We start from the raw sequence: 24826 nt of genomic DNA on the forward strand, positions 1-24826 counted from the left end.
CCGCTCTTGCTCTAGGTGGCTTTGCCATCCTCTATGGGACCCCATAGGCACTGAGCAAGTGGGGCTAGGTGTCCCCTGCTCCTTCCCCCAACCTGGGAATTATGGAAAACCAAGCGAGGAGAGTGAGGCAGCCTGGTGGGAATGGGGCTGGTGATGAGGGGAGAGCAAGAGCTGAGGGAGACAGCCCAGCAGGGGCCAACTAAAAAAATATGGTCCCTGGGTCTTGGTGGGGCTCAGGGCTGGCAGGTGGGGCAGCCCTGGGGAAGGGAACTTGGCTGGTATCGGACTCCCCAGGGCTGAGCATCCTCCCTCCTCTCCCTTCTGGCCACCTGAATGGTGACAGCTGCTCCTGGCGGGGGCTGGGAGGTGCTGTGTGCCGTGGGCTGGATAGTGGGGACCTTGCCTGGGTGTGCTGCTGTGGCAGACCCCACTCTGAGCATGGCGGTGGGGCATGCACCCTTCTTTGCCCTCCTTTGCCTTCCCAGCCTGCCCTGCCTTGCCTGCACCCCAGCTGAGCCCCCACTCCTCCCACAGTCCCTCCTCCCCAGAACCCCGGCCTCCTGGCCATGTCAAGGGTGCCACATCCCCTTCCTGCCACAACTTGTCCCCCTTTGCCTTGAGCCTGTGTCCTCTGGAGTGGCTGTCCCCATCTGTCCCTGTGGTGTGTGCATGTCCATGTGTCCTTGCAGGCCTTGCTGCAGCGGGGGACAAAAGCATCTCCTTGCTCGCTTGCCTAGGATTCTGGGGACATTTTTTTACCAGTTCTGCTATTTTATTTTTGTTGCAGGACTTTCTACCAGTTTGAGGCAGCATGGGATAGCTCCATGCACAACTCGCTGCTGCTCAACCGTGTCACCCCGTACAGGGAGAAAATCTACATCACCCTGTCTGCCTACATTGAGGCAAGGACCTTTGTTGTAGTGCTAACAAAGTCTGGTATTTCCCCTACTGCTGGGATCCAGCCAGTGTAAACCCCTCCTTTACCCTGCACCAATGCTGACAGGGTGCAACCTAGTGCTTGGGGCTCCCGGTGGGACCGCAGGAATGGAAACCACTGGGCACCAGGGGTGGGAGAGACCTGATGGGTTGCCAAGAGACAGTCCCTGTCCCCCCCCATGACACGTTTTCCCCCTGCTCTGCTGCAGATGGAGAACTGCACTCAGCCTGCCGTCATCACCAAAGACTTCTGCATGGTTTTCTACTCCCGGGATGCCAAGCTTCCTGCCTCCCGCTCCATCCGCAACCTTTTTGGCAGTGGCAGCCTACGGGCTTCTGAGAGGTACTGAGAAGCTCCTGCCTTTCTGGGAGAGGAGAGCCATCACCCAGGACTGGGGCCTTTCTGGGGCATTCCAGCAGCCTGGGTGAAATAACGGGGGCATGGGGATGGGATAGAGTTGGTAATGCCTCATCTCCCTTTGACCACAGCAACCGTGTGACGGGAGTCTACGAGCTCAGCCTCTGCCGAGTGGCAGATGCCGGCAGCCCAGGTGGGTGCCATGTCTCTGCCTGGGTGGTCACCCACCACAAGGCTGGCAGGCACAGCATGGTGGTTGGGGTTGGGTCTGTGCATCTGTTCCCCCTAGTATGTGTCTGTCCCCACAGGCATGCAGAGACGTCGCCGGCGTGTGCTAGACACCTCTGTAGCCTATGTGCGGGGAGAGGAGAACCTGGCTGGCTGGCGGCCCCGCAGTGACAGCCTCATCCTTGACCATCAATGGGAGCTGGAGAAACTCAGCCTCCTGCAAGAAGTAAGAGCGTGGGCTAGAAACAGGGTAATGGGGCATGGGACGCATGGTCCCCAGAAGGATGTCAGTAAGGGGAAGGGGCCACCTCTGAGCTGTGATGTATCTGCCCAGGTGGAGAAGACGAGGCACTACCTGCTCCTGCGTGAGAAGCTGGAGACAACCCAGCGCTTGGGCCTGGAGACCCTGTCCACTTGCTCCAGTGAGGACTCTGAGTCCCGAAGCACCTCCTGCGTCTCCTCCCCGCTCTCTGTCGATGGGGCTGCTGAGAACCGCACCTCACCTCCTGAGAGCCCCAGCGAGAGGCAGAAGGAACTGGCTGTGAAGGTACCATCCTGCAGCATTCCCAGCTCACAGGGGTGAAGCTGGGAAGGGGCTCCCATAGCTCCCATAGCTCCCAAGGGGACTGCGGCAGGAGAAAACCCAAGAGGAGCAGGAGGAGAAGGGTGGAAAAAGGTGCCTCCTATCCTACCCTCTTCCTCCTTTCTCCACAGTGCTTGCGCCTGCTCACACATACCTTCAACAGGGAGTACAGCCACAGCCATGTCTGCATTAGCGCCAGTGAGAGCAAGGTACTGCCAGTGTCCTGGGCTCACCGGGCTGCTGGGGGCTAGGAGGGATGTGTGGCTAAGAGGAGCTGGCTGGGCAAGGGCCAGGTGGGCACTTTGGTGCGAGTGGTCCCTGCTCTGGGGTCCCTGCTCCCTTCACCTGCCCTGGGGTTCCTGGAGCTGGTGGCTCTTGGGACTGTGCCGGGGGAGAGCCCTGCCGGCCAGAGGTCTTGCCTCTCCCTGTATGAGTAGGCACCTGGTCCTTTGCCTGTGCCCAGCTTCAGGCAGAAACTCAAGTCCACACCTCCACTCCTCCACAGCTGTCTGAAATGTCTGTGACCCTGATGAGAGACCCATCCATGCCAGTTCTTGGGGTCACCACTCTTACCCCCTCTTCAACCTGCCCATCACTGGTGGAAGGACGCTACAATGCCATCGATGTCAGGTAAGAAGGTGGCCAGGAGGTTTGGGTGATGTCCCACCATCCCTCAAGCAGGTCAGCTGTACCACTGGGATATGGTCCTGGTCAAAGGGTGTTCCCTAGCTGTCACTCTTCCTACATCCTAGCCTTTCCTCCCTCCCCAGACCCCCCCAAGTCTCTTCCAGAGCAGAGACCCCTGACCTGGAGCCCGCAGTAGAAGGAGAGCAGAAGAAGTCCCCAGGCCACCGGCCTGAGGAGGAGAAGGAGCCCCAGCGTTTGCTGGTGCCTGACATCCAGGAGATCCGGGTCAGGTAGGAGCAACTGGGGCAGCCAGGAAAGGGAACACCTCGGGGTTGAGGGGGGACCATGCCTTACCATTGCCACCTCCTTCTGGTCCATGCCCCACCCTGACCTCGGTCCCTTCTGCAGCCCCATCGTCTCCAAAAAGGGCTACTTGCACTTCCTGGAGCCCCACACCAATGGGTGGGTGAAGCGCTTCGTGGTGGTCCGGCGCCCATATGTCTACATCTACAACTCAGACAAAGACATGGTCGAGAGGGCCATACTCAATCTCTCCAAGGCCCAGGTGGAGTACAGTGAGGACCAGCAGGCCATGCTCAAGGTAGGGCGCCAGGAGCCAGCCCCATTCCACGCACCCACTGGGGCAGGAGACTCATCCATGGCTCTCTCCTGGCAGACCCCGAACACGTTTGCAGTGTGCACAGAGCATCGTGGCATCCTGCTGCAGGCGAGCAGTGACAAGGACATGCACGACTGGCTCTACGCCTTCAATCCCCTCCTGGCTGGGTCCATAAGGTACCAGGGGCAGATGGGTGAAGGGTGGTGCAGAGAAGCTGCTGGTGGGTGGTCTGTGAGCAGCCAAGTGTGCTCCCTGTCTTGGACCCAGTGCTCTCCCTGGTGCAGACCCCTCCAGCCAGATGTGGGGAGCACCTCCTGCACAGAGCTGTGTCTAGATGTGCTCTCAGTTGGCAGAACTAGGCCATGATAATCTTTATTTCAGCTCCTTCTGGCTTAAATTCTTCAATCTAGGGACAGATACTGGCTGGTACAGAGGCATTGTTGTGCTGAGTTCAAAGCGACATTCATTGCTGGCGGCAGGGAGACTGGCCCTTCACTCTTGAGACAATCTCAAGTGGCAAGACTAAGGGAACAGGAGTAAATGCACAGAAATTTGTGTGCTCTGGCTAAAAAGACATTAATGCCATGTCCCTCCAGCTCTGGCTGGATTCAGGTACCAGCCTGGAGCCAGGACACCAAACACAGGGGGACCACACCTCTCCTTGTTCACATCTCTGACACCTTTTTTCCCTTGTTTTCCAAACCAGGTCCAAGCTTTCCAGAAGGAGAACAGCCCAGATGAGAATCTAACCTGAAAAATACCCTTCACCTCATCCGTCTGCCAACAGGATCAAGATAGCTGATTCTGTCTCAAGACTCCCCATGTTAACGTCTGATCTCTCACACCATCTGCTGCCCCAGCTGCCTGCTCCATGGAAGGATCTGTCTCGATTCACACCTTCGCGGAGGAAACTCACTTCCGTTCGTAGCTGCAAAAGCCTCGACCTGCCTGGGCAGGATCTCTTGTGCACGTGCCATCTTCTGCCCATTCCCTCATGGGTGACCTTCATGTCACACCATCTGTAATGCTCCAGAAAGGTCCCTGTCAGAGGGGAGGGAGCGAGGAGGGCAGTTTTGGCTAATAGCTGGTCTTTGATCTACAGGGGTGGGAGTGTGGTAAAGCTTGGAGGTGGGAGAGCAGGAGGAATTGCCTCCACATGAAGGGAAAGGGGTAGTGTAAGTACGAGGATTTCCTAGTTTATTGATGTTTCTGCAAGAGACAGCAGAGTAAGATCAGGTGTCAGTAGTTTAAGATGATATTTATAAAGTATTTATTTCTATTTACATCACAAAAATCCTGTAAGATGAGTCCTGGCCCCTGGACAATGCCTCCCCCAGGCAAGGGAGAGCCTTGGCAGTGGGCTGGGGCCCCAGAGATGCCTCTCCTGGGACATCCCTGGCATGTGCTCGGCAGCAGCGGAGCTCTTGCCCTCGCTTCCTGCCCTTCCCCAACCCTCTGCTTTGCACCCCCCTGCAGCTTAAACTACTTCTCCCCTAAGTGGTGGCTGGACAGCCTACCATGTCTTCCCAAAGGAGGCAATTTCTACCTGCCCCATCTACCTCTGGAAAGGAGGAGCCCACCATCTTGGTGGGCTGGAGAATTCCACATCCATGTGGACACGTCACCTCACTTTGGAGCTTGGTCCTGCTGGAGGGAAAAGGAGGGTTCTGGGGATGGCTCTGCCTGTGTGAGCTGTCCTGCCCAAAAGCATGTGGGCCACCTCCATTGTCTCAGCCTAGGAGCCCCTGGGGGCTTGTCCAAAGGGATTCCTCCCCTCTTAGGACAGGACACCAAGGGCCCCATCCCTGCAGGGAGTGTGGAGGTGCAGGTGGCTGCTTCCAACACTGGATGGAAAAGTTCCCCAAGAGCTGAGGCTAGAAATGGCTATTCCAATCCACAGGACCCTCTTTAGCCTTGCCCAAGAGGGCTGTCACATCCCTTCTCCTTCCAGCAGGACAACACGCTCAAAGCAAGTCAGAGGGGCAGGGAGAGGCTGGGGTGGGGGTGTCGAGGTGGGGAAGGGGCTTCTTTTTACTGTTGTATTTGGTGTTTTCTCACTCCTCTTTCCCTGCTGCAGAAGCGAGTGCTCACCTCCTTCCCACCCTGCCTTCATCGGCACGTTAATCCAGGGGGCTTCCCACGGCAGAGGTGGCTTTGCCGAAAGGACCTTCTCCTCCAGCCATAACTTGCTTCCACCTTCCCCAGCAGCAGCTCTCCCTCTCCTCTATCTTCCATCTCTCATCCATTGTGAGGGGGGTAGGATGCTTTCAGCTGGGGCTTCCCAAGCGGTCAGCTGGATCCAGCACAGCTCCCGTCAGGAAGGCGAGCATCTTCCTTCATGTATCCCCCGGGCACCCCCCTTGCTTCGCTGTCACGCCTCTGTGGCTTACCTTTCCTTGCACAGCACGGCTGCGCCTTGGCTCTGCCACACCTCCCCGCACTGTCTGTCTGTGTGTGTGCGCGTGTGTGTGTGTGGGACTTGGTGCTGTCTTCTTGTTACGCTCATGTTGTTGGGGGGCACGGACAGGAAGGGACATGGCAGATGGGCAGAGGCTTGCAGGGACCCCTTCGCTGCACATCAGAGGCCTTTCAGTTTGAGTTTCAGGTGATGGAAAAGGGTTTTGGGATCCTGAGCCCCTGCAGGTTTTGCCCAGCCTTGCTGCAGCTCCTTGGGCATCTCATCCCATTGCTCTGGCCTGGAGCTGTGGCAGGGCTGCTTTTCCTAGCCCTGCTTCCCAGGCAGGTGGCAAATTATCCGCCCCATCAAACTGGGTTATTCCCCGTCCTGTGATCTAGAAGCCAACTTGTGCCCTTTATGGAGGGATAGGTTCTCACTCGGGGGACATGAAGGGGCAGAGCTGCGGCTGGGGTGGAGGAGGGTTCTGGGCTTTGACATCCCAGCAAAGACTAGTTGGTGCCATGCCGTATTTCAGCGTAAAGGGCTAGGGAACACTGGGTGCCCCAGGGGAGAGTGGAGGCTCTACCAGGGCGGAGGCAGCTTCTGGTGGAGACAGGAATCTGCGTCTGCCAGCGACCAGACACAGGTTCCTCAGCCAGGGCTGGGCAGCGCTGCCCGTGCTGCAGGCGAGGGGCGGCTGCGGGGCGGGCACATCCTCCAGCCGGAGCTGAAGCCGAAGCTTTGCCTGAGGCCAGCAAACCTGCAGAGCAGACAGCTCGGCTGAGGGACACGGCGCTGAGGGAGACCCGGCTGGCAGTATCCCTGCGGGATGTCCCCGGCTTTGCAGGCTACTTTTGCCATCTTCCTGGCCCCGCTCTCGCCAGCACCACGCACTCTCCCCGTTATACCTCCCATCCCCTCCTTCACCGCAGCCCCCCCCGGGATGAGGAACGCAAACCTTGATGTATAGGCACGACTGTGAGCCCCATCCGAAGGGAAATCTCACAGGGGACAGTGGCATGGAGGGTGGGCGAGCACCAGCGGGCGGCCCGGGACCTGCTGAGGGGCGTCTGCCCCCCTGTACCCTCTGGTCCCGGCCCTCCCTGCCCGTGCTCGGGGCTGGAGCCTCGGGTCCCGGCCGTCCGTGCACGCGTGAGGCTTGTTCGGTTCTGAAATAAATGTGGCATTTAACGCAGAACAGCCCCGCGCAGCTCCGCTCTCCTTCCTGGGCACGGTGGGTAGGGCGGGCGCCTTCTGCTCGGCGGCGGGGAGGCGGGGCATGTGAAGAGGCGGCTGCAGGAGGGGATGACTCGGTTTGGGTTCGTTTTGGTGGGATTTCTGTGCTGTTCTCTTTCCCTGCGGCTCGTTCGGATGCAGGGTGTTATCCGTAAGATTTAGGCCATGCTGGAGCTTTTCCCCTCACTGCGGTGCTGCGGGTCGTGGGACTGTGGAGAGCTGTAATGTTACCTGAAATAAGTTGGTGCTTTTTTGGCCCCTCCCATGCTATAATATCTCAATTTGGCTGTGAAGGGTGGTAATACACGTTGTGTGGATTGCTAGAAACCAAACAAACAAGTTGTTCTCAAGATAAAAGTTCACATCATCCCCTGGCAAGTGGTTGTCCTGCACATGTAGGAGCTGCCTAAATTAGAGATGGACAAAAGGTAGCCAAGGCTCTCCTCTGTCACCCCACCTGTGCTCAGCTGGAGGGCAGTCCTTCCAGAACCACCCCTTGAGTGCATGCAGTGGGTCCTGATTTTGTCCTGGTGCCTTACAGGGAAGGAAGCCCAGAAAGGACCTCTCCTCTTTGATGATCTCCCACCAGCCAGCAGTGCTGACTCAGGTATGGGTGCTCTATTTCCCTCTATTTCCTATTTCTTCTGTTATTTTGGCTTTGCATGCTTTCTGCATCAGCATCATTTTGAGATGAAACTAGTGCAATCCCTTTTCTTTGTTAGACAGGATAAAACCAGTGGTTTATCAGATCAGCACATGTGTGCAGAGCAGCTACTCTCCTCCTGTGTTGTTTTTTTTGTTTTTTTTTTTTGTTTTTTTTTTTTTTTTAGTTTATTATTTTGATAATCACAGAATGGTTTGGGTTGGAAGGGACCTTAAAGCTCATCCAGTTCCAACCCCCGACTGTGGGCAGGGACACCTTCCACTAGACCAGGTAGCTCCAAGCCCCGTCCAGCCTGGTCTTGAACACTGCCAGGGCATTAGGGCTTCTCTGGGCAACCTGTGCCAGGGCCTCAACACCCTCCCAGGGAAGAATTTTTTTCAGTATCTAATCTAAATCTCCCCTCTCTCAGCTCAGAGCCATTCCCCCTTGTCCTGTCACTGCAGGCCCTTGTAAAAAGTCCCTCTCTAGATTTCTTATTGGCCTCTTTAGGCACTGGAAGCTGCTCTAAGGTCTTTGTTGAGCATTCTCTTCTCCAGGCTGAACAAGCCCAGCTCTCTCAGCCTGTCTCCATAGCGGAGGTGCTTCAGTCCTCAGAGCATCTTTGTGACCTCGTCTGGACTTGCTCAAGCAGCTCCACATCCATCTTGTGTTGGGGTCCTAGAGCTGGATGCAGGACTGCAGGGGGTTTTCACCAGAGTAGAGGGAGAGAATCCCCTCCTTCAACCTGCTAGCCACGATCCTTCTGATGCAGCCCAGGACATGGTTTAACTTCCTTAGCAGTTAATTGCAAAAAAGGCTGGTAGCTAAGAAACAAAATGTGGGTTGGTGGGGAGAATCAGCAGCTTCCTAGCTAAGCATAGCTGTGCTGTGCCTGAGGTAGGCCACGCAATGTAAAGTGATCAAGTCATCAATATGTGCTGTGGGTTGTACATGCTGAGTGAAGTTGGGTGTGTGCATTTGTGGGCAGTTAATATGTCTTGTTCAGTGCTAACTCTGGTCACTTAATACTGTGTGAGAGTGCCAGCCTGCACCCCTGGGAGTGCTTTGGTATAAAAAGGAGTTGCTGCTGAATTCATGCAAGTAAAACAGAGCTGGCAGATTTCAATCATCTGCATTTTTGCTTTCTTTCAGCTTCCAGTGCTACCGAGCAGGTCTTGTCAGCAGGGAGCCACGGGAAAGGGGAGAAGAGAAAGTCTTTGGAGGAGGAAGAAAAGAATGGCAGGGAAGAACTTGTGGAAAAGAAAGTTTGTAAAGGTTTTCAGACAGTTTGAAAACAAATGTACTTAATTTGTACTTTTGACATTGGGCTTAGTAAGTCCAGACCAAAGCTAAGGTTCTTCAGTCTACTTGTGTTTTCAGCCTCTTGTAGGGAACAGACTGCTGGAGCAGTCTGTGGAAACCCTTCTTGCTCCCTGGCACTCTGCCTCCCTCACCCAGGTCTTTTTACCAGCCCTGCTGAAGTGGCAAAAGCTGAGCAACAAGCAGCTCAGCCTTTGCAGGATAAGTTACTGTACTGCCAAACGGGGTACTGGTTGTGAAACTTCTGGAAGGCTAGAGCCACACCAGTTTCTTTTGCCACATCCACAAATCTCTCCCCCGCGTGGCTGCTAAAAAAGAGACTTGCTGTTATACATAGGGCATTTGACTTCAGTGCAGGTGCCTGCCTGTCATGCCATGCTTTGTTAATCTGCAGGTTCAGTCGCACGCTTCCCCTGCTCTCCCCACACCATTTAGTAAGAGCCCTGTCTGATGCCCAGCAGTCCTACTTGGTTATAGCTGCCTGCCGGAATGGGGGCAAGCAGCTTTTATAGCTGCTCACCTTGGGGTCACTTAAAATCCCGTGTTACAAATGTCAGAATAGGGTTCTGAAAGCTGAAAAGTGATCACAGATTACTGGTTTTTTTTTTTAGCCTGAGTTGAGAAGATGGCGGAGTTTGATTTGCCTGCATGTGTCTGCTTTCTTCCCCTTTAGGGTCAGTGGGCATTCTTGGATTGAAGGGTTATGTGGCAGAGAGGAAAGGTGAAAGAGAAGACATGCAGGATGCACATGTCATCTTAAATGATATCACTGAGGAATGCCACCCTCTGCCCTCCCAAATGTAAGTGGGCCACAACTGTCAGAATAGAGCTGTGGATGGCAGCCATCACAAGGGTGAAGGAGCTCCAGCTTGCTTCAGCTAAGCCTGTGATAGGATCATTTTTGCTTTAAGCAGCTCATGCTCTTGACTACACCTGTGTCGTGTTGTATAGTTTGGGCTTGTTGCTGGGAGACCTGGATAGCTGTGTTCTGTGCAAATCACGGGACTACTATATACAAATACCTCCCTTTGAGTGATGCTCAGTGGATTTGGTCACTGAATTCACAAGGGTTGTGAGCGCCCAGTAACTCTGGATATTGAGCCAAATGTTAGCCAAGTGTCGTCATGGGTGTTTAGAGACCCTCAATTTAATTATAAGTAATGAGGCCTTATGTTAGGGATTTTGCAGTGTGTTTTACAGTTAAGTGTGCCATTTAACTGTGGCACGAGAATGCTTAAAGAAGAGAAACTCTCTTACTTGAAAAGCTGAAATCCTTCAGCAAAAAACCACGTACAAGTGCGTGTAAGGGGGAGTGTGTGTGTTTAAAGGAATGCTTTCAAAGATCATCCTGATACGGGATCTAGCTTCTGAACTAGTAATTGTCCTGAGAGCTTAATGTTCAGAGGGATCCGAGTTTCTTGTCTGTAGAATGGTTTCAACAATTTTAGGCATGGAAAGAACTGTAGGATTGCTTAGGCTAATGTCTGCGTAGTGCTGGGGAGTTGTAGTGGCCTTGAGGTGAGGCATATGCTTGAATGTGTGAGCTTACAGACTTGCTACCTTTGTGCCTCGGAGAACAGTATTTACTCAGTCTGGCTGACACGGGACAGGGCATTATGGAGACGAATGTTCTTGATCCCACTGTCTGCCTAACTGTCTCTCTTAGCCCCTTTCTGCTACACTTTGTTCCCTCACAGCACACGTGTCTCATACTTTGCTGTGTTTGATGGCCATGGGGGAGTCCGAGCCTCAAAATTTGCAGCACAGAATATGCACCAGAACCTGATTAAGAAATTTCCTAAAGGTGAGAGAACTGGAATTAGGGCTGTAGGACAACCATCATCTTTTCTGCCTTGCAGTGGATAGGGAAATTGATTTATTTGAGTGTCATTCTACAGTTCCTATCCTTTATTCCCAGGGAGTTACTGCAAGACTGCTCTGTCTCCTGGGGAAGAGGGCTGGAAGCCTTTTAGGCAAAAGAGTACAAATAGCCAGTTGTGAACCACTAAACAAGTGTGAGATGCACTGTTGCCAGTTTTGGCAGTGCTGCTTCAAGCATGAAAATATGCCTGTGGGGGAGAGGGATGTGTCTTAAATTCTTCATACATACTAGTGCACAGATTTTTGGTAGTGTGAATCCAGGATGTACCTTAGCTGCTGTGCACAGGGTCTGAGAGATGCACTGGCTGACTGCATATTGAGTGGGTGAAGGGAGAGACTGGGATAGGTCAGATATGTTTTAGCTGGAACTTAGTTACTCTTTTCCCTGTCTGACAGGTGAGGTAGCCAGTGTGGAGAAAACTGTGAAGAGATGCCTTTTGGATACCTTCAAACACACAGATGAAGAGTTTCTAAAGCAGGCATCCAGCCAGTAAGTGTAAATGCTTCCCATGCATTTGTATTTCTTTGCTTGCATCTCACAGACCTTAGTTTTGAGCAGGGCAGAGGAAACTTTTGAGTTGTGTCTGTGCTTTGGAAAAACCCCAAAGCATACATAGGTGTGCCAGGCTGCAACTGTGCCATCTGAGTGCCTGCTAAAGCTAGATCGTGGCATGTTCTGGTCTTACTCTGTGGAAAGCAGTCTGTAGGACCCCTTAGACCAAAATACACCTTTGTAGTAAAGGAAGGAGACAAAATGTGGCCAAGAGTGCACTTCTGTCCTTACCAGGGCATCTTGTTTGTCTTCTTTTTAAAGACTTGCCATGTTGCTGAAGTGGCTAATCCCCTACTGCCTGAGATGGGATCTCTGTGTTGATGGCTTCGAAGTGTGGCAGAGGGTATCTGTAGAGCAGTACTTTGCTGGCTGTTGTGTGTAGCTTTCTTTAGAGCTGCATTCCTGTTAGCAAGTGTGTGCTTGCCAGGTTGGAGCACATCTCTGAGGTTGTTTTTAATGCTGTGTGTTGAAAGACTAAACTCTCCCAATGTAAGCTGAAATCTTGCTTTCTTCGCATCTTTTGAAAACGGAGATGTTGAAGGAAAATGTTCCTCATCTTAAGCTGTTTCTTTTGAAACAAAGCTGAAAAGCACAGCAGCTACTTTCAATGGGATAAATGCCAGCCCACCTTCCAGCTGAGTTTTGAGTGCAAGAACTGTGTGAACTAGGGGAGATGTGGATTGCATTTAAAACACAGTCACTTTGCTACCAGTCCTTTAAATGTTTGGGTTTGTTTGTTTCCCTCCCCGCACACTCTCCCAGTGCACCTCTAATGCAGATTGAGAGCCTGGTGATGCATCTAATTCTGAGATTCCTTGCAAACTTTCAGTTTTAAGTATACTGAAGACTGGCTCAGTCTTTTATAAGATAAATAAGTTTGACCAGGCAAAAGGCAAAGAGCTTCTTTGAGTTTGTCACAACAGTGTCATTCCCAAACTAGTCTCCATTTGGTCAGAAATATGATTTATGACAAAGGCACTACAAAGGATTTCTAGTGATAGCTGTATTGCTGACTAAACGAACGCTCTTCATTCAGATGCACCTTCGAAGTTAGGAAAACTGGATTATATATGTTTATAAATCAGTCTTTCAAAGCTAGTTTCAGTAGAGTGGCATCGTAGTTGGGCTTAATTGTGGGGAGGACAAGTCTGGCATCTGTAATCTAAGAAAAGCATCTCATTTTACTTGGAGCTCTAGACTCACAAGCTTAACTACAGCAAGTGAAATATCAGGAGAGTGACTGAATGGGTGGTGTTGCTGCTGAGGTGGGATTATGAGGACAGAGGCAGGTGTGCAGGGGTACTATGAGAGAAAGGAAGGGATATTAAAGCAAAAAGGAAGGCAGCCCTGCTGCAGTTGTGCCTGTGCCCTCCTTTACTGCAAATGAGGAGCCTTCTGAGGAGTCTGGAGAACTTGTTTGCTTGCAGTGCTGTAGCTTCTGGGCAGCCATTGGGGCTGAGCCTGTTCCAGCCACAGCTGAACTTTCCTGGGAGCCGCGTATGAGGAAGGGCTGGTGTGGGGAGCATGGCTGGCAGTATTTGAACCAGTTGGGCATTGGCCATGCATTTAGAAGGTGGTACTCTGCAGTTCTGCTGTTCTTGTCCAGCTCACTATTCACCATCAACAGTTTCCATAGCTGCTTGAGGCAGCTGCTTCGGGCTTGTGCTAGCTGACTGTAGCATGTTGGCACACAACGCTTCAGAACATGCAGACACACACACACGCATACACATAAAACTTCCTTGAGTACCCTGGGAGCACTCTGTGACTAATTTCTTAAACATTGTTTTCCCTCCTTAATAATTTCATTCTTGTTCCCTTCAGGAAGCCAGCATGGAAGGATGGCTCCACAGCTACTTGTGTCCTAGCTGTCGACAACACTCTCTACATAGCCAACCTCGGGGACAGCCGGGTAAGCAGAACAGGAAGCCTACTGCTGGAGCCTTTATTCTTCCAACAGCTTTATTTACCCTGAAGGGTGAGGTGTGTGGGATGTTCCAGTTGCTGTGAGCTCCCTAAATGTTCCTACAAAGCATCTTGTTTTGGCTGAGTGCAGGGTGACAACTATGTTGTCTCCCATAAAACAACTAATGTGCTAGCATTCTCTTGATGGTGTTAAATATCTAACTACGTAAATGTAGCCCCATTCACTACAATTTGCAGCTCGCTCTCTCAAGACTTTCTTCTGTAGTTTTGTTGTTGTTCGCTCACAAAGGTCTTTTGTCAGCACAGGCGATTCTGTGTCGTTACAATGAAGGCAGTCAAAAGCATACAGCCTTAAGCCTCAGTAAGGAGCATAACCCCACCCAGTATGAGGAGCGTATGCGGATACAGAAAGCTGGAGGAAACGTCAGGTAAATGCCTAAACGGTGTGAGTTAGCAGATCTAAACCCTGGCCCAACTATGGGTCCGAGCATTGAGTTTCTGGAGTTTCCTGTGCCCCAGCACTCATGGTAGTGACAGCATGGAGAGAATCTGTTGCTGCCTATGAGAGGCACAGCAGTGCCTGAGATGTTTAAGGATTCAGTGGTTTGAGTTGGTTGATAGGGGCTAGTTTGTTTCCCAGGGGCTTACAATGGCAGTGAGGTGCTGTGCTGCAGAGGCAGGAGCCCGCATGAAAGCCTGGCAGTGTGATGCAAGCATGCACATGCTTAAGCTTGACCTACAGAGTTGAACTTGATTGTTTAAGAAGTTAATGCTTACTTCACACTGTGGCATTGGATAGAACTCGCTTCCTTGCAGCATCACCTTTCCCTGGTGATGGTTTGAGAGGGCATGAAAAGTGTTTGATGTTGGTTGGCGTTGCTCTCCTGGGGGTTAGCTGAGGTGCTGAGGAGGCCCGCAGTAGGAGGGAGGTTTCTGGAGCCATAGTGGGATTATGTTATATATATTAACATTATATATATTAATGTTCCTGTGCATATGGATGTGCATGGCTGCTTGGGCAGCTGGTGCTGAGCACAACAGGTGTGTCTGATTTCTCTGTCTAGGTTTTCTTCCTTCTGTGAATGCTGTTTCTTGATTTAACGGTATTGTCACAAGAGAGAACTCTGTACAGGTGAAGTACCCTGGTGCCTGCAGAGGCAGAATGCCCTGTGGCGAGAAGTGGGTTCAGTTCTGTCACATTGCTGTGTCTAGAGTGCCTTGTTCCCCTTATCTCTGGAGAACAAATGCTGCTTCTTATGCTTAGTACTGATCTATCTTTGCATACAGGAAAGAAATGGGCCAGTGTCTCTTAGCTCTTTTTAGAATGGGAAACATCTCCCTGGCTGCCTGGGAGCCTTTCCCACTGCTTACAGTTCAGTATTTTGGACCCAGGAGAAAAGTTGCATAGCATATGAGTATCAAATCTCTGTGACATGCTTTTCTGTTAAGCGGGGCTGTTTAGACTCTCAGATGAATGAGCTTCTTTCTTTCCAGAGTGCACAGAAGAGCCTTTTGGGAAGAAGATGCTCTGTTTTTGGAAAGGTGGAGTGTGGGAAGCTGCTTCTATTGGAGCCGCACTCAGTTAATTAGAAAAGTTTAGCAAGCAGAAATGCTTCCTAAGGAGAATTCTAAGTTGGGTTTCACAGAACTGGTTGCTGTAATCAGTGGTTAGTAAAGACTAAATGATCAGGAGGAAGTGCCATGGTTCTTGCTCCTTGGAACTGCCCATAGCTGAGCCAGTCTATAGTGGTTGTTATCCTGATAGGCAGAGCACAGGAGAGGGACTGCTGGCTCAGACATGGTCTTCCCTGCTGCCATTATGTGCTTTTACTGAAATGCAATCTGCTGGATGCCTTGCCAAAAAATAATCTGTGAATTCAAACCTCCACCTCCAGGAATTCAGCTCAGCATATAACTCTTATTTCCCTGGCTTGCTAGGCCAAACAGGATTTGAGTTAGGGCAGGGAGATGGAAAACAGCCTTGAATTCTCCTAACTGCATTTCTTCCTCCTCCTCTCGTTTCCCAAAGTTTCACACAAATGTGCAGAAAGGGAATGAGACGTTGAAGGGAAGATGGGAACTTGCTGGGGGAGTGGGTCAGGATTTGTAGGAGGCAGCTGAACGCACCATGAAGCATGTCCTGGTCAGGCATTGCAGTGAGATGTGCATGTGTGTGGACGACTCTCAATGTTTTCTTCCCTTATGCAGGGACGGAAGAGTCCTGGGAGTGCTGGAGGTTTCCCGCTCCATTGGGGATGGCCAGTACAAACACTGTGGTGTTATCTCTGTGCCAGATATCAAACGCTGCCAACTCACAGACAATGACAGGTAAAGGGTGCCCTCACAGAGGGGGGATGGCTGTGTCTTGGGTCTGCTCAGCTGCACGACCCTGTGTGCTCTGCGGTTACGCCCAAGGCACTTCAGATCATGCAGAATGAGAAGATGCTCTTACTGCTGCTGTCTCTCTGCTCCTGTTTCTTATTAGTGTAGTGGGATAATGCTGCTGCCTTACCCTGCCAAGATACCGTGAAGGCTTCTGCTGGAGAAACCGGTCTTGCAGCGGTGACAACATACATGAGCCTTAGACTTCTTTCATCCTCTGAATAAGTTTACACACCACTGCTCAAGCAGTTAGTTAAGGCTTCAATCCTTGGATCCCCATCTTGTCCAAGAGTTGTTCCTAGCAGCTGTATTGCCTGCAAACACTGTTGCATTTGACTCTGATATTTGAAGATTTGAGTTACTTTTCTAACATATGATTGGCAACGACAAATTGCTGTGAGCTTTTATGTCAGTATGACCCTGCAGGCCCTCTGAGGTGAAAATGTAACCCAGTACTGCTGCTTTTTCTGGGATTAGAGTTCCATATCAAGTGATCCACTAAAATATTTCTAGAGATATTCTGAGCATCAGCTCTGAAACGATGTCTTCGGAGACAGGCGAGGCTCTGGCAGGCTGGACACCTCTGTGGGATGTCTGAGGTTTTCCTTATCCAATAACTGCGGTTAGGGCTTCTGGTTAGTGCAGTCACCCGTGCAGGCAGGGAGTGCACAGCAGGCTGGCTCCCCCATCCTCTGATGAGGAGCCATGACTCAGTTCTCCTGGTCTTGGCCTTTGTATCCCCTCAACCATCTGCAGCCTGCAGGAGTACCTTGTGGCAGAAGTTTCCAATCACAATTATGCTTCTCTTTCTGGGTTAAGCTGCTTGGTTTTCCTTTGAATGTTTCTATTTAAATTAAGATATTGCATACCTCAGGGGTGTGGAAATGTTAAGGATTTAAAGTGGTGCACATACTGGCTGTGTTTCTCTTATTTCCTTGCATTAGCTACTTCACAGGGAACTAGGTGAATGAAAAGCGCTTATAGGAAAGAAGCAGTCCAAAAGAAATAATGGAGGTTTCCAGCAGGGCATGGTATATGGCCTTGGCTAATGGTGCAGTATCAGTGGGTCTGCCAGGATGTCTTGTTCTAGGTCTTACATCGGTTGCTCGGATCTTTGACATGTTCTTTGAATTTCTTCAGCTCCGTGAATAGTAGATTCTGGAGCACCAGAGGACATCTGGTGTTTCTGACGGATTTTCAGATGAGATTTATAGCACCTTCCATTTGGATTGGAGTGTGGGTACTCACAAAATAGCTTGGAGAGATTTTGCTGTAACTGGGGTGCCAAAGATTCAGCCTTGGAACTTGTCTCTGCTTGATTTCTAGGTTCATTCTGATAGCATGTGATGGCCTCTTTAAAGTCTTTACACCAGAAGAAGCTGTAAACTTCATTGTTTCCTGCCTTGAGGTGAGGAGAAGGCAGCTGGGGGCTGGGCTTGTCAGGGCAGGGCACATGGAATAGAATGATTCTGACTTGCAGAAATGTACTTCTGCCGGATATCCTCCCTTATACCTGAGGTTGTCCTTACTTGTCTTGCACTTTGTCCTTATCTGGGGCACTTACATGCTTTGTTGGGAGCAATCAGTATTGTCTTTCCTTGTCCCACCAGGATAAAAACATCCAGATGAGAGAAGGGAAGCTGGAAGCAGATGCTAGGTATGAAGCTGCATGTAACCGACTGGCCAACAAGGCAGTACAGCGAGGGTCGGCGGACAATGTCACAGTCATGGTGGTGCGGATAGAGCACTGAGAGATGAGGAGCGGCAGCAGGTTCCCCAGCTTCTGACGGATGTAAGGAAAGGGAGGAGTCTGGGTGTGTGCATGTGTGGCCAGGGGAGGGAGGGTCCTGCTGGGTGTTCTTCAGTGTAAATAAAGTTGGGTTGGTTTTTTTCTAATAGTTGTAGTTCACTTGGCCAACGTGTTTTTTAAGTGTCTGCCAGAGTGGATCAGCCTATGGGGAATCTCTTGTTCTGTCAACCCTCCGTGAATGTCTTGGCAAACCAAATAAATCCATTTGGCAGAGGTGCTAGCAAGAGCAGGTATCTGTGGGCATGAACTCTGACAGCTGGTGTAGTTCTGCTGTTCATTACTTTGAGCATTGTATGAGGCCCTGGGAGAGTCATGAGCTCTTAGGGCTCGGTGGGAGTTCCCAGTCAGGCTGTACCGTATGGACTGTGCAGTACCAAGGCCACTGACTTGGGATGTGGTGTGGGCTGTCTTAGTGCTGGGAAGGAGATCTTCTGGTTCTGAAGCTGAGTTGTGAGGTTGCATGCAGCTTGAGTGATAGAAACACTGCTTTCAGAGCAGCAGTGTACCTTCCCTCTGTTAGCAGAAAACAATGGGGTTTTGTCCCAGTTGCCAATACAGCAAAAGTTGCTGGAGTTTGCTCCTGACGTTTATTGGGAAAGTGTTTTCAATAAATGGATCTGTCAGGCAGCTGAGATACAGGCAGGTCCTGTGCTTGTCTGTGTGCTATTTGAGGAGCAGGCATCTCGGGTTTTAGGTACTTGCTGCTATTAAGTGTCTGGTATCTCATCCTGTCCCCATTCCTCCACCAGCTGTTGCTGCAGAGTCAGTGTGCTGTTTTCCAGAGAAATATTGGCTTCAGACCAAATGACAGAGTGAAAGCTAAACCAAATGGTCTCCCAAAGAACATAAATTCCAGATTATGCAACTTTCCCATCATGTGAGTCAGAGGTGCAATGAGGGAGATGAGCCACTGTGTCTGTGGTTTCTTGCCCAGCCTCGTTGTTCTGCTCGAGAAACTGTGCAGTCTTAGTGGGAGGTTGGTACTGTGGTATCTGCCATTTTGTGCATAGTCCTGCGCAGGGTTGTGAGGCTTCCTTGTATCTTTCCTGCTCCCTGTGTTCCCTGAAGCTTTGGGAGATGGTCCTGGATCCTAGGCTGTTTTCTTGAGCACACAAAAGCTATCGTGTTGTTTGGGACAGGTGGCTTGACCATCTCATCCATTTGTGCTACAGCAGAAGTCAGTTAAGCTAAAGTTCATGGGTTTATGCGAACGCTTCAGCTCACTCGGCCTAGCTTGCACTAACTCTTCACTTCTGTAGAGTACTGAGGAAGGAAGTGGGCCTCCAGCACATACATTAGGTAGTGCTTGCCACTGCCACCTTGTTCTGCTCCCAGATATTCCTGCATACTCTGATGTAAGGTTGCACTGCTGCTTCTGCTCTTGAAAGACAGATTTGGAGAGCCAAGATGGAGCAGCATAGAGTTTAGTCAATCCGTGGCAAAAGAAACCCTGATGGCAGATCTCAGGAAGGGCAGCTCACCCTCCTTTCTCACCTCCCTGCTTTTCACAGCTTTTAGGGAGAGGTGTGTGCTGTCCTGTGGGAGCTGAGCCAAGCACCCATCTCTGGTGCTCCCTCTAGGAGGCACCTTTTAAGTCCAGCACAAGAGCTGGCGAGAGAAGCATCAGCTTGTCCTTCTCTGTCTTCTCCTCCCTCCCTCTTATAAAAAATGAAAACTTAAAACCACAAATCCAACTTGGAAAATAATACACAGGAAAGCCATCTTGAGTAAGGTCCAGCCCAAGGAGACTGCCTCCCCCCTGCCTGTGTGCCTGGATCCCTCAGGCAATGTAGAGCCATGTGCAGTTCAGGCTGTCTGGCAGTGTTGCTGGCACAGCTTATGCGCTATTAAGAAATAAACTGTGTGGCTCCCTTGCCCCATGCCCAGCCTGCCCGGGTACCACTCCTGCAGCCCTTGCTCAGGCATGTAGCCCTGTGCCCATCCTTGCCTCAGATGGCTATCGGAGACGAAGCAGGGAGCGTATCTGTGGTGCCCACAGCCTGGGCCCTGTGCCATGGGCAGGGAATGCCTGGTATGGAAAGCCATGGGGAAGGAATTTGCTTTAATTGGATGTGCAGTGTTATCAGGATATTGCTCTGCTTTGAAGATTAGTTGCAAAGGACAATGGCTTCTGCCAGTAAACATTTGCTGTGAATACATTGCAGGGAAGCTAAAGTGATACAAGTAACCTGGTTTCTGCTGCTGGGAAACTGGGCAGGGATATCTGCTGAGAGAGAAATTACTTAAAGCCATTCACCCCTGTCCTGTCACTACACGTCCTTGTAAAAATACCTCTCCATATTCTCTTTAAGGCCCCTTTAGGCACTGGAAGCTGCTCTAAGGTCTCTCTGGAGCCTTCTCTTCAGGCTGAACAAGCCCAGCTCTCTCAGCCTGTCTCCATAGCAGAGGTGCTTCAGCCCTGGAAGCATCTTTGTGGCCTCCTCTGGACTCACTTGAGCAGCTCCACGTCCCTCTTGTGTTGGACACCCCAACTGAAACCATTCTATAGTTTCCCTGGCCCCAAAATGACGGTGCCTGGCTCTGCCATCCAGCTCCATGGTACCTCATCTCTGCTGTCCCCTGCTCCTGTTCTGGGGTCCCCCTTGGCCCCTCCTTCCTACAGCATGCCCCAGGGCTGGTGGGTATCTTTCAGCAGAAGCTGTAGCTCCTTGAGCAGCTCTCCTGGCACAGTGGGTCCCCCAGTGAGTGCAGGGGCAGTGCCTGGCACACAGATGCACACAACAGCCTGGGACGATCTTCCTGGAGATTGGCCACTGGCTGTTACAAGTGACCCTCCGTATGTAAAACCCTATGTGGCCCGTGGGGCTCCCCGCAACCTACAGTGTGCATTTTTAATGCTTCAAAAGTAGAAACCTAACACAGAACAGCTAAACCATCAAATGACTCTGGAGCAGGTCTCACACTTCAGTCTTGGCAAGCAAAGTGCTGCAGAAGTTCAGGTGTCAGGAAAGAGAGGATTCGCCCAATCCCCCTCATGTTACCCCATGCTACATGTCAACATTATGGGGAAAGCAGCCATGATCACCAGCAGCAATGCCAGTCTCTGATGGAATACGCCACACTTCGGGAGGTTTCTAAATACTCTGAAAGCTTTGTGTTTTTGGAGGATGGGGAAAAGGCAGTTCTTAAAGAAACTGAAACCAGAACACCAAACAAAAGGAGAGTTAGCCAAAGCATCTTTATAAGGAAAAGCCTTTTCCCAGTGGTGGCTGGGCAGGGGGATACATATGCACCTGATGCCCTGGTCAGCTCGGCAGAGGGGTTTCTGTCTCCCCTCACTCTGCAGAGCTGAGCTGGCAGAGAGAAGAGGCAAGAGGGGAAAGAGCAGCTGCACAGGGTGACAGTCAGTGCTGTAGGCTCTCCTACTACCTATGGTCACCCTGGAAAGCCTCTGTCCACTTGGAGGTGTCCATGAAGATGGAGGAGGAGCTGTGGAAGAGCCACAGGCAGGGCAGGGAGCCCTCCCGTGTCCAGAGGTCCTTGGTGCAGTCGTACACCTCCATTTCCACCCGGTAGTCCCCGTTCATGCCCTTCCAGTGGCCGCCGGTGACGAAGAGCCGGTCGCCCAATGCTACCATCCCGCCATTCTCGTGGAGCGTGTGGAGGAGCTGCACCTGTGTGAGGGTTCCAAGCATCTCACCCTGCTGAGATGATTGGGACCTTCCTCGGGGTGCTCCCAATCCCACTGAAGAGATTAACCCACCAGGCACAACTCCCTTGCCCCATCCTCCCTGCAAGGTTTGGGAGTCCCTGCAGGCATGTCTTGCTTTTAGCAGCATCTCCCTGTTGTGCTTGTATAGGAGCAAGGTTGGGGGTGCTGTGGGGGGCCCGGGGTGAGTGGAGGGGACAGGCAGGATTTTGTTAAGAGTGCCAAGGCAGGAGGCTTGCAAGCCCTGCTGGAAAACCCTGATCCTGTAGGCTTCTGCATTGTGAATACAGCTTAAAATGAGCAACTCTGTACAAAAGCCATGCACCTAGTGCGAGTGACGGTGGAGCAGGGAAGGAATGATTGGGGCATCTTCAGGTCCACAGGGGTTAATAGAGCAAATGGATGAGCAGGAAGGAAGGGTATGGTTGTGGGGTGCTGACGGGGGGAATACCTGCCCCACCTCCATAGGAGTGCTTTGCCCCAGCCCACCATCCCGCTACCTTCTGCCAGATGTTGGCCTCTGGGTCATACACGTGGACCTTCTTGGTGTTGTCCCCGATAAGGTAGATGAGCCCGCGCAGGGTGGCACAGCGTGGGGCAGAGAGGTATTTGGGGATGAAGGGGGATGTGATCACACTCCACAAATCTGCAAGGAGCAGCCATCAGCAGCGTGTCCCACCCTTGGCTCTTGATGCAGCTGCCAGTGACTGAAAAAAGCATTGCCGATCCCATGGCTATTTAAGGGGCATTTTGAAAGGGAGGGGACAGAGCAGCCAGGCAGGATGGCACCCATGGTTCCCATTCCAGATGAGACTCTTGCATTAAAAAATGTGTGTGTGGGGGGATATTTTTTGTAGTGGTGGTGTGGGAGACCACCACCTGAGGAGGTGGCATTGTCACAGGGGTTTGGCTTCTCCCTAAGGCAGGCAGGATTCCCTCACCCCTCTGCCACAGGGATTCGTCTCCACTGAAGCTCTGGTCTGGGCTGTGCTGCCAGCAGCTGTACTCCTGGATGGCCCCCTACCCTGTGCCACAGCCATCACCAGAACCCCATTGGCACCCGGTTGCATCCCACAAGAACATGCCCAGTGGCACAGGATGTTGCCTGTCTGGGGGGTCACCCTCAGTCCTGCTTCCCAGGAAACTGTTGGTGGGATGCAGCGGCAGGGCCAGCTCTCACCTTGGACAGGGTTGTAGCACTGCAGGGTGAGTGCATTGTACTTGACGGCACAGGAACCCACCAGGTAGAGCTTGCTCAAGCAGCTGGCTGCTGCAAAATTGCTCACATACTTGAGGGCCGGGCTGATGGCACACCAGCTCTTGTTGTATGGGTCATAGCGCTCCACCTCCACCACGTCCACCGTTGTCCCTGCAAGGCGGCAGGACACTGCCCACTGCTCTGGGGCACCCACAAACCCCTGCCCCAGCAACACCCGCGGGGTCTTTGCAGCCTTACCCCCAATAACATAGATCTCGCCATTGAGGATGGCACTGGTGTGGTTTGTCCGGGCTTTCAGCATGGAAGCAATGGGCTTCCAGGCACCGTCCCTGGGGCAGAAGCACCAGGCCTGGGTTGTTGACCATGTGTCGTTCTGGGACCCACGGGAACCACCTGGGAAGGGACAGGTCAGGTGGACACCCCTCTGAGTGCAGCCGTCTCTGGGCATCCCCTGCCAGATCCACCCAAGAGGGGGGCTAGGAGAGGGTTTTGCTGGGAGAGGAGGGTAGCCCCTGGCCCCATGACAGTGCTCTGTGCCCACTTCTTTGTCCTTCACCTTCCATCCCCACTCTCTGGGGACACTCACCCTGCGCTAGCACCTACCTGTGACATAAACATCGTTGTTGAGAGCCACCAGGGAAAAGCCCCATTTGTTGTAATCGGGGAAATCTGGCAGAGCCATCCATCGCCCTGAAACCCAGCAGAGCCAAGTGAAGAGCTCCCCCCTCAGACAGTGGTGATGCTTTTGAGCCAGCCCTGTTTCATTCTTCCCCCCCCGCCCGCCCCTCTTTTTCCCCAGTGCCCCTCCTGACCTCAGATCATTTGGCAAGAGGTGGCTTTGGGGTAGATGGAGGGTTAATTAACATGTAATGGGTGTACAGTTGCCCCATCCATGCCATGCACACTTACTACTTTTGGGGTTGTAAAAGGCAAAGTTCCTGGGGGTGGCCGGCATCTGCAGCCCCCTGTCCTCATCCTCACCCTCTTCCAGCACGCGGCCACCAACCACCACCAGCACCTCCTCCAGCTTCTGCAGTGAGGTGGGGGAGTTCTGCGCACCAGCATCACTCTGGCCCTGATGGAGAGGCCAGGACAAGACCATCAGGGTCCAAGCTGAGCCACCAGCTTGTGGAGTGGGATTTGGGGCAGGGGTACCCACCGTGGTGCGGGATCGTGTGACAAGGGCCTTGCTGGCATCTGAGTCACGGATAAGGGGCTCAGTGGTAAGCAGGTTCTGCAGGTACTGGTCAGGCAGCAAGACGAGGTGAGCCAGCTCCAGCAGCTCAGGAAGGAACTGGGCTCGGGACCCTGGGTCATGGCGTACCCAGCGCAGCACAGCCTCAGCCAGGCTCTGCTCCTCCTGCACCTGTAGCTGGTCCTTGGAGAGGTAGACAGCCAACCTCTCCTTGGAGAGCTGGAGGAACTCCTCCTGCAGAGAAACAGCTTCAAAGTTCTCCTGCAAGAAAGACCAGGCCTTGGAGGAGACCTCAGGGCAGCCGTGGCTCTCGCCGAACTCGCAGATACCTAGGCAGTTGGTGGCATCCATCTGCTGCCGGAGGTAGCGGCTGCAGACCGTCTGGATAGTGGGGAAGTGCAGCTGGCTGGAGGTTCGCATCAGCCCCTCCACGTTGTCCTGGTTGATGGTGACCTTCCCCGTGTAGGCAAAGTCGAGCAGCATCTCCAGGGCACCAGCGTCCACCTCTTTCAGCTCCACCCGTGCTGCAATGCTCTCGGCGAAGTCACCGGAGAACATGGCATAGAAGTAGTGGCTGCAGAGGGCCAGGATGCCGCGGTGGCAGGGGAACTCCCGCCCGCCCGCCACCAGCGTCACATCTGCCAACTTGGGGTTGGAGCGCAGCCGCTGCAGCCCCTCCAGCATGCCCTGGGCATGTGAAGGCAGGCAGAAGTCAAAGTCGTCCACATTCCTCACCATGGTGCTGGGGATGAGCGCAGTGCCTCGCTGGCTGAGAGAGACCCCGCGGAGCGTGGCAGGGGTGCCCCTGCCAGGGAAAGGCGATGACATCTCCCTCCCTCCGCACAGCCGCACCTTCCCAGCGCCTGATCTACAGGCACCAGCCGGGACCAGGGAAGTGCTCCCTGGACCCCCCCATTCCCACGTGCACCGGTGCCCTCCCCATGCTCCTCCGAAGCTGCCCTGTCGGAGCTGCCACCGATTTTTAGGGGGTGGGGGGTGGTGTTTGGGGTGGGTTCAGCCCCGCTCTGTCTCGCTCGCTCCCGCTCTCACCTGGGCTCTGCAGCCCCCCGGCCAGCCCGCCGGGAGGGAAGTGGCCGCGGTCCGGCACTGGGGAGGGACACTCTTGTTGAGACACGGGAAACAGCCGGGACAGGGCAGCACGCTATTTTTAGGCGCCACTGGGACACCGTTCCCTGCTCTTAAAGGCACCGTACAGGCAGAGCTGCCTGCTCCTCCCCATCC

The 24826-nt window shown here is 52.6% G+C and overlaps 3 protein-coding genes across 7 annotated transcripts in view; 2 read left to right on the plus strand and 1 right to left on the minus strand.

Moving 5' to 3' along the window:
- The window catches only part of KIF1A (kinesin family member 1A), a 38817-nt gene extending 34187 nt beyond the window's left edge, over positions 1-4630 (plus strand). The window contains exons 39-49 of the mRNA XM_057408424.1: positions 788-902; positions 1146-1279; positions 1426-1487; positions 1603-1748; positions 1857-2069; positions 2237-2314; positions 2611-2735; positions 2876-3022; positions 3141-3333; positions 3409-3527; positions 4058-4630. Coding sequence (XP_057264407.1) covers positions 788-902; positions 1146-1279; positions 1426-1487; positions 1603-1748; positions 1857-2069; positions 2237-2314; positions 2611-2735; positions 2876-3022; positions 3141-3333; positions 3409-3527; positions 4058-4100 — 1375 coding nt within the window. The 3' untranslated portion in view covers positions 4101-4630. The remainder of the gene's footprint in view (positions 1-787; positions 903-1145; positions 1280-1425; positions 1488-1602; positions 1749-1856; positions 2070-2236; positions 2315-2610; positions 2736-2875; positions 3023-3140; positions 3334-3408; positions 3528-4057) is intronic.
- A 2446-nt stretch (positions 4631-7076) lies between these two features.
- ILKAP (ILK associated serine/threonine phosphatase) lies at positions 7077-17581 on the plus strand. The gene is made up of 10 exons (XM_057408425.1): positions 7077-7592; positions 8781-8903; positions 9622-9748; positions 10646-10752; positions 11226-11319; positions 13207-13294; positions 13615-13736; positions 15517-15636; positions 17017-17098; positions 17301-17581. The coding sequence occupies exons 1-10, from the start codon at positions 7490-7492 to the stop codon at positions 17439-17441; spliced, it is 1107 nt and encodes a 368-aa protein (XP_057264408.1). The 5' UTR covers positions 7077-7489; the 3' UTR covers positions 17442-17581.
- Positions 17582-20680: 3099 nt separating this feature from the next.
- KLHL30 (kelch like family member 30) lies at positions 20681-24761 on the minus strand. Of its 5 annotated transcripts, none has more exons than XM_057408428.1 (8): positions 24635-24761; positions 23549-24326; positions 23299-23464; positions 22993-23079; positions 22627-22782; positions 22351-22539; positions 21671-21816; positions 20681-21135 (listed from the first exon to the last, which is right to left on the minus strand). In XM_057408428.1, the coding sequence occupies exons 2-8, from the start codon at positions 24320-24322 to the stop codon at positions 20887-20889; spliced, it is 1767 nt and encodes a 588-aa protein (XP_057264411.1). In that variant the 5' UTR covers positions 24323-24326; positions 24635-24761; the 3' UTR covers positions 20681-20886. The 5 variants fall into 5 exon arrangements, with proteins under 5 accessions (XP_057264411.1, XP_057264414.1, XP_057264409.1 ...); XM_057408431.1 differs by having other exon boundaries at positions 23549-24389; positions 24635-24736; XM_057408426.1 differs by lacking the exon at positions 24635-24761 and having other exon boundaries at positions 23549-24603.
- Positions 24762-24826: the final 65 nt, after the last annotated feature.

Source organism: Pezoporus wallicus, unplaced genomic scaffold (genome assembly GCF_028554395.1).
Source record: "Pezoporus wallicus isolate ANWC-B61680 ecotype Strahan unplaced genomic scaffold, APGP_CSIRO_Pwel_v1 contig_4238, whole genome shotgun sequence".
Taxonomy (NCBI): domain Eukaryota; kingdom Metazoa; phylum Chordata; class Aves; order Psittaciformes; family Psittacidae; genus Pezoporus; species Pezoporus wallicus.

Bases quoted from the DNA above. Each gene is read 5' to 3' on its own strand.
- ILKAP (XM_057408425.1), top strand. From the start codon at position 7,490: ATGCAGTGGGTCCTGATTTTGTCCTGGTGCCTTACAGGGAAGGAAGCC. The intron at 7,593-8,780 runs GTATGGGTGCTC...GCTTTCTTTCAG, and splicing joins AGCCAGCAGTGCTGACTCAG to CTTCCAGTGCTACCGAGCAG. The intron at 15,637-17,016 runs GTAAAGGGTGCC...CTTGATTTCTAG, and splicing joins CAACTCACAGACAATGACAG to GTTCATTCTGATAGCATGTG.
- KLHL30 (XM_057408426.1), bottom strand. From the start codon at position 24,412: ATGTCATCGCCTTTCCCTGGCAGGGGCACCCCTGCCACGCTCCGCGGG. The intron at 23,080-23,298 runs GTAAGTGTGCAT...GCTGGGTTTCAG, and splicing joins CTTTTACAACCCCAAAAGTA to GGCGATGGATGGCTCTGCCA. The intron at 21,817-22,350 runs GTGAGAGCTGGC...TGCTCCTTGCAG, and splicing joins GTGCTACAACCCTGTCCAAG to ATTTGTGGAGTGTGATCACA.